A 19,134-nucleotide genomic window follows, 5' to 3' on the forward strand; every position below is an offset into this window, starting at 1 on the left:
TTTTCTACTCCACTATCATTTCTTCACATGTGTCCCTATATTCCCTTTTTTTTTTTTTTAATAACACATCATTAGTGTTGGATCCATCCACCCATAAGATTTTCTACCCCACTCTCATTTCTTTACATGTGTCCCTATATTCCTAAGTTTTTTTTTTTTTTTTTCGAATACACATCATTAGTGTTAGATTCACCGACCCATAAGATTTTCTACCCCACTCTCATTTCTTCACATGTGTCCCTATATTCCTAAGTTTTTTTTTTAATTATTATTATTTATTATTATATTTATTATGATTTTGTTTTAATGTCCCTAGTGATCTTTAACCTATGCTCTGATACCAATAAATCTGTCACGCCCCGAACCCGGGGCCCGGGGCGCGAGTAGACGCCGCGCACCTATAGGGCGGACCCCGCAGGCACGCAAGGCAGATAAATCAGATCAACTATTAATAACTAATTAAAAATAAATTCCAGTTTTCAGATCAAATGTCCATATATACATAAGTCAAAAGAGAAAGTCTATATCCACTAGCTAACTACATCATGATCACTCCGTCCCGTAATCCCCATAATCATATATCATCACCTGCAAAAATGTAAATAGTAGGAGTGAGCTAACAGCTCAGTAGGCGACATCATGCAATAAAGTCGTCATATAACATGTCATAATGCATATAAAAGCAGCTAAACACATAAATCCAAAAATCCACACAATAATCTGTAAACCCAATCCGAGACTCAAAATAACTCAACCGCATGACTACGGCCACATCACCCAGTGGCATGGTTACACCGAAGTGCCAATACAACTCTCCGAAGAGCCGCTCCACTGAGCCAACGCACCACTGTGCCGCACCCCCTGGTGCCAAACTCACGCTCCACCGAGCCGCTCCGAAGAGCAAAACGCACCCCTGTGCCGCCACTATTCTATCACCGGTGGTCGCGGTGTCGGAACTAGTTCCTCAGTACAAGTCGACAGGGCCAACGTATCATCCCATTGGCGGGGTCTAGACTATAGTCACGCGGATTTTGAAAATCAATAAATCAACTTTCTATATCAAAATCATAATCATACTCCCCACAGTAAAGCGCATAACAATTTATGAAATTAAATATTTAATTTTAAATCTAACACATAATGCCAATAATAAAACATAACATCAACATATGCAAGATACATGTTAAAATTCTACTTTAAAGCAATAGGTCACCTACCTGGGTTCGCTTAAGAATCCCTGTCACATATATCACGAACCCCTGTTTAAAACATAAACATTAATTATTTAATTAACTAAGAAACATAATTTTAAACTATTTCCAATTCCTTAAACTCCTAAGTTCATAGATCCAAGAATGGGCCCCTAAGATCAAACATAGACCCTAAAATCAGAACCCTTTAAACCCAAGTCAATTGTGGCCCAACACAGATTAGGCCCAATTGAACCAAACCAGATAACAGGTTCAGATCAGATTTCGGGCCCAACCCAAACCAGCCCACAGATCCAATCAGGCCCAACTCAGCCCAAGAACAGTTCCCTAGCCCAAACCAGATCTGATCAGACCAGATCAGATCAAATCTTAATGAACCAGATTATCCTCACATCAGGCTAACCCAAATTCCTGACTCAGATTTAGACCCTAATCAAAACCCATTCACTCAAACCCAGATCAAACCCAATTCACGGAGTAGGTGGAACCGGTTCACAGTTTAAACCCGGTTCAAGGTCTGGTTCACAAGTGAGGCACGGATCTCAAAGCAAGGAAAAACCCAGGCCGAATAAAGAAGAAGAAGAAGAAGAAAGAGAAGAAGAAGAAGGAAGAGAAGAAGAAGAAGAAGAAGAAGAAGAAGAAGAGGAAAGGAAGAAGGGAGGGGGGGGGGGGGGGTGGCTGGTGGTTTCGGTCGGCCCTCGGCGGCCGACCGTGGCCCTCGGCGGCGGCGCTCGGCCAGCCGCCGCCGGCTACCCCACCTTCACAGGCGGCGCCAGACGGGAAGAAGAAGAGAAGAAGGAGAAGAAGAAAAGGAAGAAAGAGAGGGAGGTCGGGGCTGGGAAGCCCAACCCCCGTTCGCCACCTCCGGCCGAACTCATCTCGGCCGGATTGACCCCGGCAGGCCGCCGTCGGCCGGCCGAATCTCACAAAGAAAATTCCCCAAAACAGGGGAAGTAAAACCCACTGATTTCCCATCGTTTCTCTCCTTTAAATTCATAAAAAAAAATAGATCTATGTTGTCTTGCTCACCTCCGGTCTTCGACGAGTGGGTTCTCCGGCGGCGATGGCGGCTCCGGCGACGACAGTGGCTCCGGCGGAAGAGGAAAAAGCTTAAATTTTTAGAGGGGTGGGGAGGGATGGGGCTCCTCTGAGGGTTTCTCAACCCTTTTCACGAAGAGAGAGAGGAAGAGAGGGGGTTTGCGGGAGATTCGCGGGCCGTTCGGCCGGCGTGGTCGTCGTGGGGATGACCACGAGAACCAACTGAAGTCGGCACTCCTTGCCGACTTCAGTCGGATCTTCACACGATGATTACCAGAGTTGTTTACAGCATCAATCTTTGGTCTTGTCTGAACTGAATATTAAACTCTCTTTCTTTCATATCATGCTTCTTGTAAGGGGATATAGATTCCTTTTACAATGAAGATGAGGTTGGATTTGTGTTTACTTAAATTTCTATATAGCTAGTTTGTAGGTTCCATTGGCCTCTCAATGATGAAGAGGCACTTTATGTCTTTTAAATCTTTTAGAATTTAGAAGCTACTTCACTTTTCTAAATTTTTGATGTAGGATGTAACAAACCTTGTCGTCTGTTCTATCAGATCCTTCTTCCAATTCCTTAAACAATGGTGTACTCGGCACGAATCTTCTCTTGCTTTAGGTCTAGTTCGCTAGCATTTCATAAAATCAATGGTTGAAAATATTTGGAGCTTTATAGCTGGCATTGTTATAATCTGCATTGACTTTTCCATACATTATTTGACTTTTTCATTCCATGTAGACATGATATAGTTCTTTTGGCATCAGAGCTACTTCCAACACCATGTGAGTTCTATGGATGATTAGAGAGATTTGTGCTTCCTAGAACCTATTCATATCTACGCTTTTAAACTATGTGGAGGGAAAGAAACTATAGGGAATTTAGTAGGAGGGACTCTTTTTAGGGTTCTATATCTTTGATCCACCATTCAAAAGATTCCACAAGCAAAAGTCCCCTTCTTGGCATTGGTGGGTAAAAACATGTAAAGCATCCAATGAAACCATGGTGCACATATCAGAATGCTTCTACTACTAGGATAACATATATCATAGTTGCACTACAGGAAAAATAATATTTTCCGACGCTAGGAAAAAGCGTCGGAAAATTTTCCTAGAGCGCGAAATTATGCCGACGCTTTCAAAAAAACGTCGGTAGAGATTTGGAATCGACGACGCTTTTTAAGCGTTGTGGAAAAACAGACTTACGACGATGCTTATAAGCGTCGTCGGAGGCCAAAACCATTTCAAAACCGATCCCCATCTCAAACCCCTCTCGATGCCCTAGCTCTCCTCTCCTCTCCAGCGCCGACATCAATCCATCGCCTCCCCGGTCTCTTGGATCTGAGCAATTGCCCAATATAGTTTGTGATTCTATCATTGCATGTACATCACCCCACTAAAAAATATACAACACATCTGTCAGCAAGTTGAGCTTAATTAATCAAGTCATCTGCATCAGACTTCAATAAGTTTCATAAAGTATGAGCCAAAATCCCACAACAGAGAATATAGAAAAAATAAATGCAATGAGAGTACAAAAGAACAAAGATTCAGTATAGAACAAACATTGTTTTGTTCTAAAGAATGAAAAAAAAAGGAAAATAAACAAAAATCTGAATGATGGGAAGTCACTTTGTGCCTCTGTATCTTAACCATGTCTTTTGGACTTCTTCTGGTCTCCTTCTGCTGGCCAAAGTAGACATCACTCTAGCAGTAATCACCTTCTTCTCCAGAAGCCTCCATGCCACATCTACTTTGCCATCCATTTGCATCTTCAATCTAAATTGCCTGCATTAAATAAATAGAAATATCAGCTAATAAACTTTGAGTGAAACACTACCAACATAAAAGAGGGGTAAAAGATGGCATATGGAGTTCCACTCACTTGCAGAGGGGAACCTTGCAAGAGTTGGATTGGTCACAGATGGAGGAGTGGAGCTGAAGGAGCTGCCACATGCGCTTACAGTGGGTGCAACCTCCAGGGGACAGTTTCCTGCTGCACGTGGCAAAGTGGCAAATGAGGAGCTGTAGCCCTCCACACGTGTGAAATTTGCAAGGGCCCTTGCTCCTACTTGGAGGCTTGCCATCATGGGGCCCCACAACTGTGCAACCATCACTGCAGATGTGTTGGAGGCACTCCACTGCCTCACTCAGTAGTTGGCACATCTCTTGATCTCTCTTTTCTCTCATCCATCTCTTCTTCCTCTGCAAACATTAGACATCATAAAGATTGCGAATAATCAACAACTTTGCAGTTCTCGATGTCAACTTTGAATAGCACCACCTAAACAATTAGACTAGATTCATCTAAATTATCTTTTGAAATTATGCTAAATCGAGCAATGTGCATACAAAGCAAGTCTTCATCTCGCAAGAATTGATCAAGTAATTTGTGATGCAATTTGGTTAGTTAATTACAATGAACCAAGAAAATTGGTGCTTTCTTTAAAGTCCAACTCCTTTATTTTTTATTTAAAACAGTGAGAGGTTCTACTTGTTGCTTACATTCATGAACAGTGCATTAGCTTTCCTCCCTTTTTTTCTTTGATAGAATTGTAATTATCCCTTCATGTTTTGCTTTTCCTCCAAGCCTTGTACCATTACCCAAGCAATGGTCTCAAGCCAAACACATGCATGAACACAAGATATGAAGCAGTACATGAACCAATATTATATTTTTCAAGCTAAACTTACAGTACTTTACTCATTTGAATTTCTCCCTAGATTAAAACGTGATAAGAAGATTATGTTTTCCACCATGTCAACCCATGAAGGAATAAACAAAACCTGGTCTGCATCTTGGAGGAACTGCAGGATCTCCAGCTCGAGCAATGGATCATGCTTCTGGATGAAGCGCCATCCCTCCGACTGCGTCACCGCGGCAAAATCCTTGGCCACCAGCCTCATGCACCGCTGGTACAACCACGGCGCGTCGCAAAGCTTGGCCAGTTTCAGCACATCCACCACCACCTCCGCCCGCAGCCTCGCCGCCACCCCCTCCTCGCACCATCTCTTCAGCCGTTTCACCTGGTACGCATGAGACAGCACCAGCAGATGCATGCCATATTTCTTCATCGCCTCCTCCCCCTCCCTCGATCTCCATGCAGTTCTGCGATCGCCGTCACACCCATCATTCAACTTGCTCTTGTATTCCAATCAAATTATTGCATTGGAATCCATTAGTTTGCGTCGAGTTTGTACCTGGAGGAGTAGAAGAACTGGACCAAGGCGAGCACCGCATCGCAGGGGACACCCAAGATGCGGATTATTCTTTGCGAATTCCAGCTTATCCGGCATCGGTACAGCATCTTTTCCAGCACCGGCGAAGCCGAAGCCTGCATGCGAAATAACATAGTGAACGTTGGATCCCAAAGAGCATGCAGTGGAAGCTAGACAAACTAAGAGACCACGATGGAATTTTGGAGGAGACGGAGTTAATACCAGAATGGCGGAATGGGCCGGGATGCTCCGGCCGCCGGAGGTGACAATTTGGACGTCGGCCGGCAGCACGAACTCGTTGCCGGCCTCATGCCGTCGCCGGAAGCTATTAGCATTGGCTGAATTCATCATGTATGAGAAAACAATACTTCTTCTTCTCTTCACCCCCTTCGGATGATTGAATGAGGCTTTTGGAATCCTACCAAGAGTTTGTTATATAAAAAAAATAGGACATGGAGAAGAACAGTCGGAAAACAACCGATGCAGTTGAGACTTGCGGGGGAAAAAATAACAAAACGAAACAAATTTTAAGTTCGATTGTTATGCATGGAAGGAGGATAAAACACCCAGAATTATTTATTTTACTATAAATAATAAAAAAAAGTTTTTTTTTTTTTTTTTTGAAATGTGGCTTCTCTTTTTTTTTTTTGATTTATTCTGTTATTCCTCGGGTGTGGCTTGGGGGCTCTATATTGCCTCTGCTGATCGTGTTAGTTATCTACTTTAATATGCTATAAAATATTAGATACAAAGGCTTTGTAATCTACCATGCTTCGTTCTACTTGTTTTATTTTTCAATTGGTTATGGTTTGATAGCATGACCCGGCCTTTGAGAGTGTTTTTATAAAAGTTCATTTTAGCATGGGAAGTGGACTGCTCGGTTTTGGAAAAGGTTGTAAGAAATCCATCTTAATGGAGGCAAATGAAACCTCCATCTTATAACATGGAAGATATATAATTTTGTTTGTCCTAAAAAGTAACATGGTGTGTTGCTTCGTAATAATCTCAAGCAATTTTTTATGATTTCGCGTGACACGCAGTTTCACCAACCACTCAATTGGTTCTAACAAAGATGGAGGGTAGTTGTCCATTAAAGTGATTATTTAAACTTCTGAAAGTTTACAGATAAAGATAGGTTTAGAAGGAGGATAATAACTATTTCTGTTAGTCAAGTTGCTAGAGAATGGCTATTAATGAGCCGGGTTCCAATCTTTCCTTATCTTTCTACTTAATTATCAAACAAAAGCCAGCTAATTCCATTGGCAAAATCACTGAGAGTTGGGTACCAATGACTTGGCATAGAGTCCATTTTTGTCTATCTTCTTTGTAAAAACTAAAAATAGATAATTCAGTTAATAAAGTTGTTACTAAGTGGGTGTTTTTCACTGCTACAATTCTGGATAGCTATCACGTCATCCATTTCAAAGATGAATGAGTGGCATTCAACTCGGAAATAGAGAAGATCGTATAAGGTGCCAAACATGGCATATCTTAAGTATAAACAATTATCGCCCATCTCCAAGATGGATGACATGATAGCTACAAAGGCTGTGCAATCTTGTACTATAAAACATGCACCGCAAATGATCCCAATATGGTTGCAGAATTCCTGGATATATGAAAATGAAAGGGATTAGATGGTTTCTTTCTCACATATTTAAACTGCCGCAGGGTATTATTCGATGTTAAGTGTCTCTTCGAACTCTAACTATATTTCTTGGTAGTAGTAATCTTAGATACAAAAGTTTGACGTATCTCAATATCTACAAGAATTTCTATTGTATTCTCAATCATCCTATTCTGCATTGTAATTATCCACTTTCTATTTTCACTATTTCTTTAATTAAGCACATGGGTTCCTATTTAATTCTCATCACTTCCTTTGAAAATTGAAGTCCTTAGGCCATGCATTTTGATCCTATATCACATTTATTTTTATTGATTATATTTTTTTGATTAATTTATCCAATTTGACATGCCTGGTGAACCTAGTCCATTTATCAACCTAGAACTATACTTATCAGTAAACCAAACTTCCTGCATCCCCATCTCTACACTCTACTATTAAAGTAATAATGCTTAGGGATGCAATTCCATCCCAAGTATGTATTTTTTATTGATAGAGGGAAAAGTGGATCGTCCAGCCCACAACTAAAAGACTGCCCAGTTGCGGCCCAGTAAATGTCTACACTAATTGGCTAAACCTTCACTTCGGCCTAGGGCTAGCTCGTCCTCGGAACTCCATTGAAAGCTCCACCAACTCCAGACATTCGCCGACTCCCCCGACTAAGTTCGGGGTACCTTCAAACAATCGTCGACCCGCCCTAGCTAAGCTCGGGGCATCAACCTCAGCAATACGTTCCGACCCTCGAGCTCGGGGCATTCCACCGAGCACATCTCGGAATCCGAGAAGCCGAGCTACTTCCAGCACCCGCCCAGCCGACCTCGTCAAACGCATGACACGACTACTTAACGAGCTCGGCCTTGCCAACAACCACACCCATATGCGGACCTACGCCCACTTATGGCCGTACTTCACCACACTACCGTGTCATATCTCCATAACCGGCCAGCAGCAGTCAGACGACACGTTGACTATTCCGGCCATACCCTGCTGTGACTGTCAACACCCTACCGTTCTCAAGAACGGGCTGTACCGCACGCCACCAGCCAGCCTGAGCTGCGCGTCGTCCGGCTCAGAGCCACGCCCCCTCATGATGAGGGCTGACAGTACCTCCTTCACCTGGGCCACTCTACCGAGGCTATAAATAGCTCGATCAGGTAATTTCTAAGGGACCTTTTGGCTGGGTCAAATTTACTTACTCTAACTTGATCGTCGGAGGATCCTCACCGGGAACATCGGTGAGGCTTTGTACAGCTCCGCGGCCGTCGCGCAGGAGGTGGCTCCTGTTTTTCCTTTTCCAGCACCGGCGACTCCCTCAGCTCCACCGGCGTGGTCACCCTCGGGCTAGATTTGAACCACAACATCTATGATCACTAATGGTGGTTTCACATGCCTTTCCAATCAATATAACTCCAACTTTCATGTATCTCGGGGAATGCATGGAATTGAGAATGCAATAGTTCTACCAAGCATCCATTATGTTTAGATCTAAAGGTATAAGATAATTGTATGTAAATATGCAATTGTTTCTAAAAGATTATGTACTATATATTTTTAGAAAAGGAATTCACATATTATATAGTTTAGATTTGTAATTTTCTTTATTGGATGAGTTAATTCTAGTCTGCACTCGCGTACTATTGATGTATATGATGGTCTTGTATGGCAAGTGGGGCCAATGAAACATATGGACACTAGACTGCACACACATGTCATGGCCACTCAAAATTCCTACTTTTATTTTGTCGACAGACTAAATAATATATAATAATCTATATAATAGTTAAAAATAATTCAAGAATTGAAAACTCTCTCTCTCACAAAAAAATGTAATAGTAGTTAAAAATAAAAACGATTTATCAACTTGCATATATATATATATATATATATATATATATATATATATATATATATATATATATATATATATATATATATATAAAATTAAAGATTTTTCAATCAGTACTTAAAAAAGAAAACGAAAATCGTCAGTCAGCAACACTAGTTGTGAATATTCTTTCCTGACTGCTATATTCAATTTTATTTTGTCCATGAATTAACCTTTTTTTCATCTATTTCTTGTTTTTTGAAAGAATAAGCATCTATTTGGCTCTTTCGCCAAAAGGTTCCTGAGCATGGCAAGAAACTATCATGTTTTTTTTTTTTGTATAACCGATTTTATTTTTTTTAATTAAAAGAAAAAATGTGAAGAAGACAACATAATAGGGGACTGCGATTTTGTTTATTTAAAATAATATTTTAGCAGGCTAGAGAGATATCCCATAATTATATCTATTTTTCTTTGACGGATATGGATATAGATATCGACATTAGTCGGATGCTCAAATATTTATCCATATTGGGATGGTTTTGGATACGAAAATAGATTCGGACAGATATTATCCTATCTACCTTCACCCCTATTAGCACGGCTAGGCCAACAAATTCAGCCTTTCTCTTTCCAGTTACTACCAATTATGTTAGCCGACACCGTGGTAGAGACGAGGTCACGTTCTTTAATGGCTTGCATAGCATGGAGGCTGTGGATAGCTAAGATTGAAGGAGTTTTTCAACAGCTGTTCTCTAATTCAAATCAATTGGTAAGATCTGCATATTGCTATATGATAGATGTTATTGCTTCCTATGCTAATGATTTCATTCAGACACAATCAAGGTCCTGGGGTGGCTATTCTGCATAATCTCCAGCTCAAAATTATAATTGATATGTGTTGTTGTTAGCCCTATCCCCTTGGTGTCACTAAAATTAACTTCGATGTGTTAGTTCGAGGCTCTAATGCAGTTGCTGCATTTGTGTTAAAGGGCCATCAAATCTGGTTGTTAAGGGCTGAATGCAATTGCTGCCATTCATTTTATGTGCCATTGGCTGAAATGATGCCAGCTTGGGCTGACTGGCAGTGCTACTCTCCAATTTCAGGTATCACAACTATGGCTTGAGGCAGCCTCTTAACATAGTTGTTTCGAGGATGAATGCCAAATCGCTTAGTGAAATAGGTTGCCAATCCTGTTCAAAGACATTGCGTGGAAACAGGCTTGCTTTGCATTTCAAGCAACATATATTTTATCAGCAGAGGCTTTGTAATTGACAACCAGGTTGCTATCCTGCACTCGCTAGGATTACATTTTGTAAGCTGATTCTATGGGTGTAAACTTTTCTGGACTTTAGTCCTGGCATTGCCGCCGAACCTTGTACAAAAAATAAAAAAGGATCATGTCACGCCTCGAGCCCGAGGCGCGGCAGACGCCGCACGCCCGCACTGCGGGCCGCACGGGCGCGCAAGGCAGCAGATCATATCAAAGCAGATACAACTATTCAAAGATGACATAATTATTTAAATTGTTCAAAAGCGGTCTTACAAAATTTCAAAATAGCATATGCCAACATAGTTCAAATGTCCAAACTAATTTAACTAAAATGCCCATAATCGAAGAAATCATCGAAAAATCTAACGCACTCCCCAATCCCGTGCGATCAAGCCTCTGGATCTGAAAAACAGAGAAAATAAAATAATGAGCTACACTAGCCCAGTAAACAACAAAATACCCAAAGTGGGGTCAGAGCATATCAGATCAAAATACAGGATAATGTCTGGAATCAATCACAAATATCACTGTTTTGCTGTTTTCAAAACTTATTATCATTTTTTCGAAAACTCTGATACCAGAATCTCAACATGATAGGCCACGACCACGTAACCCAGTGGCATGGGTTGCACAGAGTGCCAGAAACCACTATTGTTAGTCACCGGCGGCAACGGTGTCCAGAAACCACTATTCTAATCACCGGTGGCACAGTGTCGAAACTGGTTCCTCACAGATTACGAGTCGACAGGTCCAACGTATAATCCCCATTGGCGGGGCCAGAACAGAACAGAACAGATCATAGCCATGCTGAGAATGCATAAATATAAAAATAGATTTCATAAACTGTATAGGCATGTTTCACGCAATTCAGAGCATATAATATAACTTTCAAATAAAATTTAATATGCCAGACCCATTTTACTAAACACAAAACATATTTCAAAATTTAATCCAGTAATAAATTACTTTACCAAATAATTTGGAGAAATGCACTTGGAAGCATTAAGTTACTTACTTCTTCTCGCTTAATCCCTACTTCAGATAGGCGGATCAGGTTTACCTGTTTAAATTTAATTAATTCCTTGTTAATATCAGAACTTTGCAAAATCCAACAATAATACTATTGGACACGGCCCAACAGAGCCTAGAGTTGGCCCATAATGGGCATGGCCCGATAGGACCCATATCGGGCACGGTCCAATGGGCCCACATAGACCCAGCTAAATAGAGCCCCCAAGGTTGGCTTCTAATTGGTTCATTTATGCAATAAAATTTATTGCAGGGACTAATACTTAATTTCAGGGTACTATTCTACAAAGCTTGAGTGGACTAAATAAATATAGTTGGGGATCTTTATATAATAAATCCTTCCTATAAGGATCAAATACAAATTACAGAAGATCCTTGTATGAAATAACATAATGTCAAGGGCTTATCTGCAAAATTTCATTTATCGGCCAAATGGGTTCGGGCTTTGGGTTCCGGGTTTCTAGTTCGGATCGGAACTGGGTTTCGGGTTCGGATTTTGGGTTTCGAGTTTTCTTCTTCTTCTTTTTTAACTGGGCCCAAGTTGGGCCCACAGTGGTCCGGGCCCAATTCGGGCCCACGATGAACAGGGCCCATGCTTGGCCCTGTTCGGCCCGTAGGGCCTTCTTCCTCCCCAACCCCCCCCCCCCACGGCAGGGGAAGACCGATAGGGAGAGCGGAAGAGGAAGGGGGCGGCGGGGTGGCCGGAGGCCACCCCTCGGTCGACGACCAGCCGGCTGCGGGGACGGCCGGCGGCCGCTGCGGCAGCTAACGGGGAAGAAAAAGACCGAGAGAGATCTCAGTTTGGGGTCGAAACAGAGAGAGAAATCGGGCTGTTCGGCATGGAATCAAGGGCAAAAGAGGAGGGAGGCTCACCGGCGGTCGACGGAGAGGCAGATCCCGGCCACGGCTGCTCGATTCGGTGGACAAGCGGCGGCGGCAGCAGTGCTTGGAACCGAGATGGATCTCGGAACAGAGGCAGGCCACGAGGGAGTCCGGGCGGCGCACAGTCGGGAAGAGGATGCCGGTCACCAAGGAGAGGAGGAGGAGGGAAGAGAGGAAGAGGAGGTGGAGCTCGGAGGTGCCCTAGGGAGGAGGGCTGGGGTTTTTTATTACCCCCTTGCGACGGCTCTCCGCCGCATGAATCGCGGCGGCCGAGAGGAATCCGCGGCCGAGATTGGCTGTGGATCGATCGGAGGGAGGGCGCCGCGATTGCCTTGTTTGTCCCCGGAGGAACCGGAGAGGATCGCAATCGCGATCCTCTGTTCCGGTCTTCCAAGAACGGGAACGGGGCTGAAGTCGGCTGGGGCTGCCGACTTCAGCGCCATATCTCACATTCTCTCCCCCTTAGAAAATGTTCGTCCTCAAAATTTAATATACCTTAGCTTGCAAAAAGGTTTGGTTATTTTTCCTTCATCTCGTCCTCCAGTTCCCACGTAGCCTCACGTTCAGAGTGATTGCTCCACTGGATCTTAACATAAGAAATCGTGCGCCTTCTCAACACTTGTTCCCTTATATCAACCACACGTACAGGCTGCTCAGGATATGTCAAATCTTCTCTAAACTGCAAGGGAGCCACTTCTACCACATGGCTTATATCTGGAATATACTTCCTTAACATAGAAACATGAAAAACATTATGAACTCCGGACAATGAAGGTGGGAGCGCCAATTTGTATGCCACAGCTCCTACTCTTTTCAGAATCTCAAAAGGGCCCACATAGCGTGGACTGAGTTTTCCGCGTATTCCAAATCGCATCACCCCTTTAGTAGGCGACACTCTCAGAAACACATGATCTCCAATCTGAAATTCCAATTCCCTTCTTCTATTATCTGCATAACTCTTCTGTCTGCTCTGAGCTATCCTGAGGCGTTCCCTGATCAGCTGGATCTTCTCTACTGTTTGTTGCACAATCTCGGGGCCCATAATTTTTCTTTCACCAACATCATCCCAACAGATAGGTGATCTACACTTTCTTCCATATAGAGCCTCATAAGGTGCCTTTTGAATACTTGCCTGGTAACTGTTATTATATGCAAACTCGACCAAAGGCAAGTGACAATCCCAAGAACCTTTCATATCCATTACACAAGCTCTTAGCATATCTTCCAAGGTCTGAATGGTTCTTGCTGATTTGCCATCAGTCTGAGGGTGGAAAGCGGTGCTGAAGCTCAGAGTGGTCCCCAAAGCTTTATTCAAACTACCCCAAAAGTGAGATACAAACCGCGAGTCCCTATCAGAAACGATGGATACGGGTACTCCATGCAACCTCACTATTTGTTCAATGTAGAGCTCTGCAAACTTTTCTAAGGTCATTCCTACTTTGAAAGCCAAAACGTGTGCCGACTTTGTCAATCTATCCACAATCACCCATATAGCATCATAACCTCTAGGAGTGCGAGGTAATCCGGAGACGAAGTCCATAGTGATGTGTTTCCACTTCCATTCAGGAAGTGGGGGCTGCAACAACCCTGCCGGTCTTTGATGCTCTGCTTTAACTTGCTGACAAGTCAAACACTGAGCCACAAACTGTGCAATTTCTCTCTTCATATTATTCCACCAAAATATACCTTTCAAATCCTTATACATCTTAGTACCCCCAGGATGCACTGTATATCCAGTATTATGAGCTTCCCTCATAATTTCATTCTTTAAATCAGAGTTATTTGGAATATAAATTCTGTTCCCGTATCTCAATGATCCATCCTTATGAAGTCTGAACTTTGACTGAGAACCTGATTCAATATTACTTCTAAGCTTTTGTAACTAAGGGTCATCTGCTTGAGCAGTCCTGATCCTCTCTATCAAGGTAGGTTGGACACGTAGGTTTGCCAAACGTGCATCAGGGTCATGCCAACATACCTCAATTTCTGATCTCCTCAGATCTTCCAGAATTCTCATCTGAGAGGTGAGTAAGGTAGCAATACTACCAGTGGATTTTCTACTCAGTGCATCTGCCACCACATTTGCTTTTCCCGGATGGTAGTGGATAGACAAATCATAATCCTTTAGTAACTCTAACCATCTTCTCTGTCCATGTTTAGTTCCTTCTGGGTAAAAAGGTATTTCAAACTTTTGTGATCCGTATACACCTTACAAGATTCACCATATAAATAATGTCTCCAAATTTTTAATGCAAACACAACAGCAGCAAGTTCAAGATCATGAACAGGGTAGTTCTCCTCATATGACTTTAATTGTCGAGAAGCATAGGCAATCACCTTATCATTCTGCATCAGCACACAACCCAATCCTTTCTTTGAGGTATCATTGTAGATTGTATAATCTTCACCACTAGAAGGAAGGGTAAGGATGGGAGCTGACACCAAACGTTGTTTAAGCTCCTGGAAGCTCTGTTCACATTTATCTGACCACTCGAACTTAACTTCTTTACGAGTTAGTCGAGTTAAAGGTGCAGCAATAGAGGAAAAACCCTCAACAAATCGTCTGTAATATCCTGTTAGGCCCAAGAAACTGCGAATCTCAGTAACACTGTTGGGCCTGCTCCAGCTGACCACTGCCTCGATCTTCTTTGGATCCACATAGATACCCTCTTTAGATATTACATGCCCTAGGAACATTACACTGTCTAGCCAAAATTCACTTTTCTTCAGCTTACCATACAACTGCTCTTGCCTTAGGATTTCCAGTACTAACCTCAAATGCTACTCGTGCTCGGCCTGACTCCCAGAATAGATCAAGATGTCATCAATAAAGACCACTACAAATTTGTCCAGAAAGGGTCTGAACACCCTGTTCATCAGATCCATAAAAGTTGCAGGGGCATTTGTCAGTCCAAAAGGCATGACCAAAAATTCATAGTGCCCATACCGAGTACAAAAAGCAATTTTTGGCACATCTTCAGCTCTTATCTTTAACTGATGGTACCCAGAACGAAGATCAATTTTGGAAAATACCTGAGCACCCTTTAACTGATCAAATAAGTCATCTATTCTTGGTAGAGGATACTTATTCTTTACCGTTACCCTATTTATTTCTCGGTAATCAATACATAATCTCATGCTACCATCCTTCTTCTTTACAAATAAGACTGGAGCTCCCCAAGGAGAGACACTAGGTCTGATGAAACCCTTATCAAGAAGATCCTGCAACTGCTCCTTTAATTCTTTCATTTCAGCTGGAGCCATTCTATAGGGGGTCTTAGAGATTGGTGTGGTACCAGGGATCAAATCAATTGCAAATTCAATTTCTCTATCTGGTGGCAAGCCAGGAAGGTCTTCTGGAAAGACATCAGAGTATTCATTTACTACTGAAATATCTTCCAATTTTTGATCTGACTGTCTAGTGTCAACCACTGTGGCAATATATGCCACACTCCCCTTTCTAAGTAGTCGTTTGATTTGCATAGCAGAAACAATCTGAGGGGAGGTATATGCACCACTGCCCATGAAGCTGAATTCAGTGTCTCCTGGAATCCGGAAGTTTACCCGTTTTTCATGGCAGTTAATGGTGGCAAAATATGATGCTAACCAGTCCATACCGAGGATTATGTCAAAGTCATGCATATCTATAACTATCAAGTCAATAGGCAAGTCTCTACCCACTATCTGAACTGGACAAGTCTTGCAGACCTGATTACCAATCATCCCGCTCCCGGCAGGAGTGCTAACATGCAAATCATGCTCTAGTTACACACACGGCAGGTCATGTTTTTGCACAAATGTAGATGACACAAAGGAATGCGTAGCGCCAGAATCAAATAATGTATGAGCATAAACAGAAGCAACTGGAAATGTACCTGACACCACAGTGTTGGATGCCTGAGCATCCTGCTGAGTCAATGCATAAATACGTCCTTGTGTGCGTGGTCTCCCCCCTTTCTGCTGCTTAGGAGAAGAAGGCTGAGCTGACTGAGCCAAAGCAGGAGGAGGTTGCACTTGCTGGGTTCTTGTAGTTTGAGGCCTCTGAACTGATCGAAGGTCCTGTTGAGGACACTCAGCTACCTTATGACCCTGCTGGCCGCATCGGAAATAGGCACCGGATAATTGTCTACAGTGTTCAGTCTTATGCATACCACCACAAGCATCACACTTTTGCTTCTCTTGCTGAATAGTTTTTCCATAAGATCCTTGCTTCCCTGATTGCCAAGATTGGTTATGTGATTTTGCAGTCTTGCTAGAATTCTGTCCACTGCGAGCATCATAATCTCTGCTTCTCTTCTTTTGTTTCCTATCTTTGTCATCATATGTTTCTTTCCAGACAATTTCCAGATTCTTAGCCCTGTCTACCAGATCATCATAGTTCGTCGAGTGTATTGTGGCCAAACTCCGACGTAAGTGAGGCTTCAATCCTTCTTCAAATCTCCTCATCCGGGACTCTGCATTCATGACGAGGGTGGGAGCAAACCGAGATAGCCTGTCAAACTCTGCCTCATACTCATCCACAGTCATAGTTCCTTGATTCAGATTGAGAAATTCCCTCTCTAGCTCCCTCAGGCGACTGGAGGGAAAATACTTGGAGTAGAATGCTGTGCGGAATCTTTGCCAGGTAAGTGCCTCCTGCTCGGGTGCCAATGTGCGCTCCACAGACATCCACCAATGATGAGCTCGGTCCTGAAGCATATAGGTGGCAAATCTGACCTTCTCTTCATCGGTGCACTCCATTGCCTTGAAAGCTTTCTCCATTTCATCTATCCAGGTTTCGGCCTCTTGAGGACTAGTAATGCCTTTAAAAGCCGAAGGTGCCATTCTCTTGAATTCTGCTATACTTCTTCTTTGCTCAGGAGGAGCAACATCCTGCTGGATTGGTTGCTGAGGTTGTTGCCTCTGTTGGCGTACTAACCCGACGACCTCCTCGATCAGTTCGAGCACCCGAGTTTGATTTCCGGCAGCAGCTTCTGGAGTTGATTGACTCTGGGGCCCTGAGTTATGCGATGCCTCGCCCGCTTGGTTAGTGGGGGCTCCTCCCCGAGAGCGCCCAACCATCTGATTCAAGCTACGGACACGGCGAGGCGACATTCTGATTCAGTGAAAATATTTTAAAAATTTATCCAAACAGAATAATACAAAATAGTTAACAAAACAAATGAACATTATCCCTTTGTCTAGTTACTACCCCATCTTTCAACTTTCCAACGAATCTTAAGGATCTTAAAACTTAGGCTCAAATATGACTGTTTCAAACATAATCCCTATGAATCTGAAACCTAAGCTCTGATACCACCAAATCTGTCACGCCCCAAGCCCGAGGCGCGGCAGACGCCGCACGCCCGCACGGCGGGCCGCACGGGCGCGCAAGGCAGCAGATCATATCAAAGCAGATACAGCTATTCAAAGATGACATAATTATTTAAATTGTTCAAAAGCGGTCTTACAAAATTTCAAAATAGCATATGCCAACATAGTTCAAATGTCCAAACTAATTTAACTAAAATGCCCATAATCGAAGAAATCATCGAAAAATCTAACGCACTCCCCAATCCTGTGCGATCAAGCCTCTGGATCTGAAAAACAGAGAAAATAAAATAATGAGCTACACTAGCCTAGTAAGCAATAAAATACCCCAAAGTAGGGTCAGAGCATATTAGATCAAAATACAGGATAATGTCTGGAATCAATCACAAATATCATTGTTTTGCTGTTTTCAAAACTTATTATCATTTTTTCGAAAACTCTGATACCAGAATCTCAACATGATAGGCTACGGCCACGTAACCCAGTGGCATGGGTTGCATAGAGTGCCGGAAACCACTATTGTTAGTCACCGGCGGCAACGGTGTCCAGAAACCACTATTCTAATCACCGGTGGCACGGTGTCGAAACCGGTTCCTCACAGATTACAAGTCGACAGGTCCAACGTATAATCCCCATTGGCGGGGCCAGAACAGAACAGAACAGATCATAGCCATGCTGAGAATGCATAAATATAAAAATAGATTTCATAAACTGTATAGGCATGTTTCACGCAATTCAGAGCATATAATATAATTTTCAAATAAAATTTAATATGCCAGACCCATTTTACTAAACACAAAATATATTGCAAAATTTAATCCAATAATAAATTACTTTACCAAATAATTTGGAGAAATGCACTTTGAAGCATTAAGTTACTTACTTCTTCTCGCTTAATCCCTACTTCAGATAGGCGGATCAGGTTCACCTGTTTAAATTTAATTAATTTCTTATTAATATCAGAACTTTGCAAAATCCAAAAATAATACTATTGGACACGGCCCAACAGGGCCTAAAGTTGGCCCATAATGGGCATGGCCCAATAGGGCCCATATCGGGCACGGTCCAATGGGCCCACATAGACCCAGCTAAATAGAGCCCCCAAGGTTGGCTTCTAATTGGTTCATTTATGCAATAAAATTTATTGCAGGGACTAATACTTAATTTCAGGGTACTATTCTATAAAGCTTGAGTGGACTAAATAAATATAGTTGGGGACCTTTATGTAATAAATCCTTCCTATAAGGATCAAATACAAATTACAGAAGATCCTTGTATGAAATAACATAATGTCAAGGGCTTATCTGCAAAATTCCATTTATTGGCCAAATGGGTTCGGGCTTCGGGTTCCGGGTTTCGAGTTCAGATCGGAACTGGGTTTCGGGTTCGGATTTTGGGTTTCGGGTTTTCTTCTTCTTTTTTTTAACTAGGCCCAAGTTGGGCCCACAGTGGTCCGGGCCCAATTCGGGCCCACGGTGAACATGGCCCATGCTTGGCCCTGTTCGGCCCGTAGGGCCTTCTTCCTCCCCAACCCCCCCCCACGGCAGGGGAAGACCGAGAGGGGGAGCGGAAGAGGAAGGGGGCAGCGGGGTGGCCGGAGGCCACCCCTCGGTCAACGACCAGCCGGCTGCGGAGACGGCCGGCGGCCGCTGCGGCATCTAACGGGGAAGAAAAAGATCGAGAGAGATCTCGGTTTGGGGTCGAAACAGAGAGGGAAATCGG

At 42.9% G+C, this 19,134-nt stretch overlaps 2 protein-coding genes and 1 long non-coding RNA gene across 3 annotated transcripts; all 3 read right to left on the reverse strand.

Moving 5' to 3' along the window:
• Positions 1–456: 456 nt before the first annotated feature.
• LOC120113160 lies at positions 457–1,806 on the reverse strand. Its single transcript, XR_005514978.1, has 2 exons — positions 1,218–1,806; positions 457–588 (listed from the first exon to the last, which is right to left on the reverse strand). It is a non-coding gene; the product is annotated as an uncharacterized LOC120113160 (long non-coding RNA).
• Positions 1,807–4,035: 2,229 nt separating this feature from the next.
• Positions 4,036–5,740, reverse strand: LOC120113161 (BTB/POZ and TAZ domain-containing protein 1-like). The gene is made up of 2 exons (XM_039133977.1): positions 5,034–5,740; positions 4,036–4,451 (listed from the first exon to the last, which is right to left on the reverse strand). The coding sequence occupies exons 1-2, from the start codon at positions 5,319–5,321 to the stop codon at positions 4,128–4,130; spliced, it is 612 nt and encodes a 203-aa protein (XP_038989905.1). The 5' UTR covers positions 5,322–5,740; the 3' UTR covers positions 4,036–4,127.
• Positions 5,741–12,619: 6,879 nt separating this feature from the next.
• LOC120113176 lies at positions 12,620–16,770 on the reverse strand. Its single transcript, XM_039133989.1, has 6 exons — positions 16,586–16,770; positions 15,978–16,459; positions 15,447–15,863; positions 14,241–14,675; positions 13,260–13,953; positions 12,620–13,151 (listed from the first exon to the last, which is right to left on the reverse strand). The coding sequence occupies exons 1-6, from the start codon at positions 16,768–16,770 to the stop codon at positions 12,620–12,622; spliced, it is 2,745 nt and encodes a 914-aa protein (XP_038989917.1).
• Between the last annotated feature and the right edge of the window lie 2,364 nt (positions 16,771–19,134).

This window comes from Phoenix dactylifera, chromosome 14 (assembly GCF_009389715.1).
Source record: "Phoenix dactylifera cultivar Barhee BC4 chromosome 14, palm_55x_up_171113_PBpolish2nd_filt_p, whole genome shotgun sequence".
In the NCBI taxonomy this organism is placed as follows: domain Eukaryota; kingdom Viridiplantae; phylum Streptophyta; class Magnoliopsida; order Arecales; family Arecaceae; genus Phoenix; species Phoenix dactylifera.

What these genes read in the sequence shown, in the direction of transcription:
- LOC120113161 (XM_039133977.1), bottom strand. Translation starts at nt 5,321, where the DNA reads ATGAAGAAATATGGCATGCATCTGCTGGTGCTGTCTCATGCGTACCAG. An exon ending in TCCTCCAAGATGCAGACCAG is followed by an intron (nt 4,452 to 5,033) that starts GTTTTGTTTATT and finishes TAATGTTTGCAG; the next exon opens with AGGAAGAAGAGATGGATGAG.
- LOC120113176 (XM_039133989.1), bottom strand. Translation starts at nt 16,770, where the DNA reads ATGTCTGTGGAGCGCACATTGGCACCCGAGCAGGAGGCACTTACCTGG. An exon ending in GAGTTTGACAGGCTATCTCG is followed by an intron (nt 16,460 to 16,585) that starts GTTTGCTCCCAC and finishes TCTGGTAGACAG; the next exon opens with GGCTAAGAATCTGGAAATTG. An exon ending in AAACATGGACAGAGAAGATG is followed by an intron (nt 13,954 to 14,240) that starts GTTAGAGTTACT and finishes ATATTGAATCAG; the next exon opens with GTTCTCAGTCAAAGTTCAGA.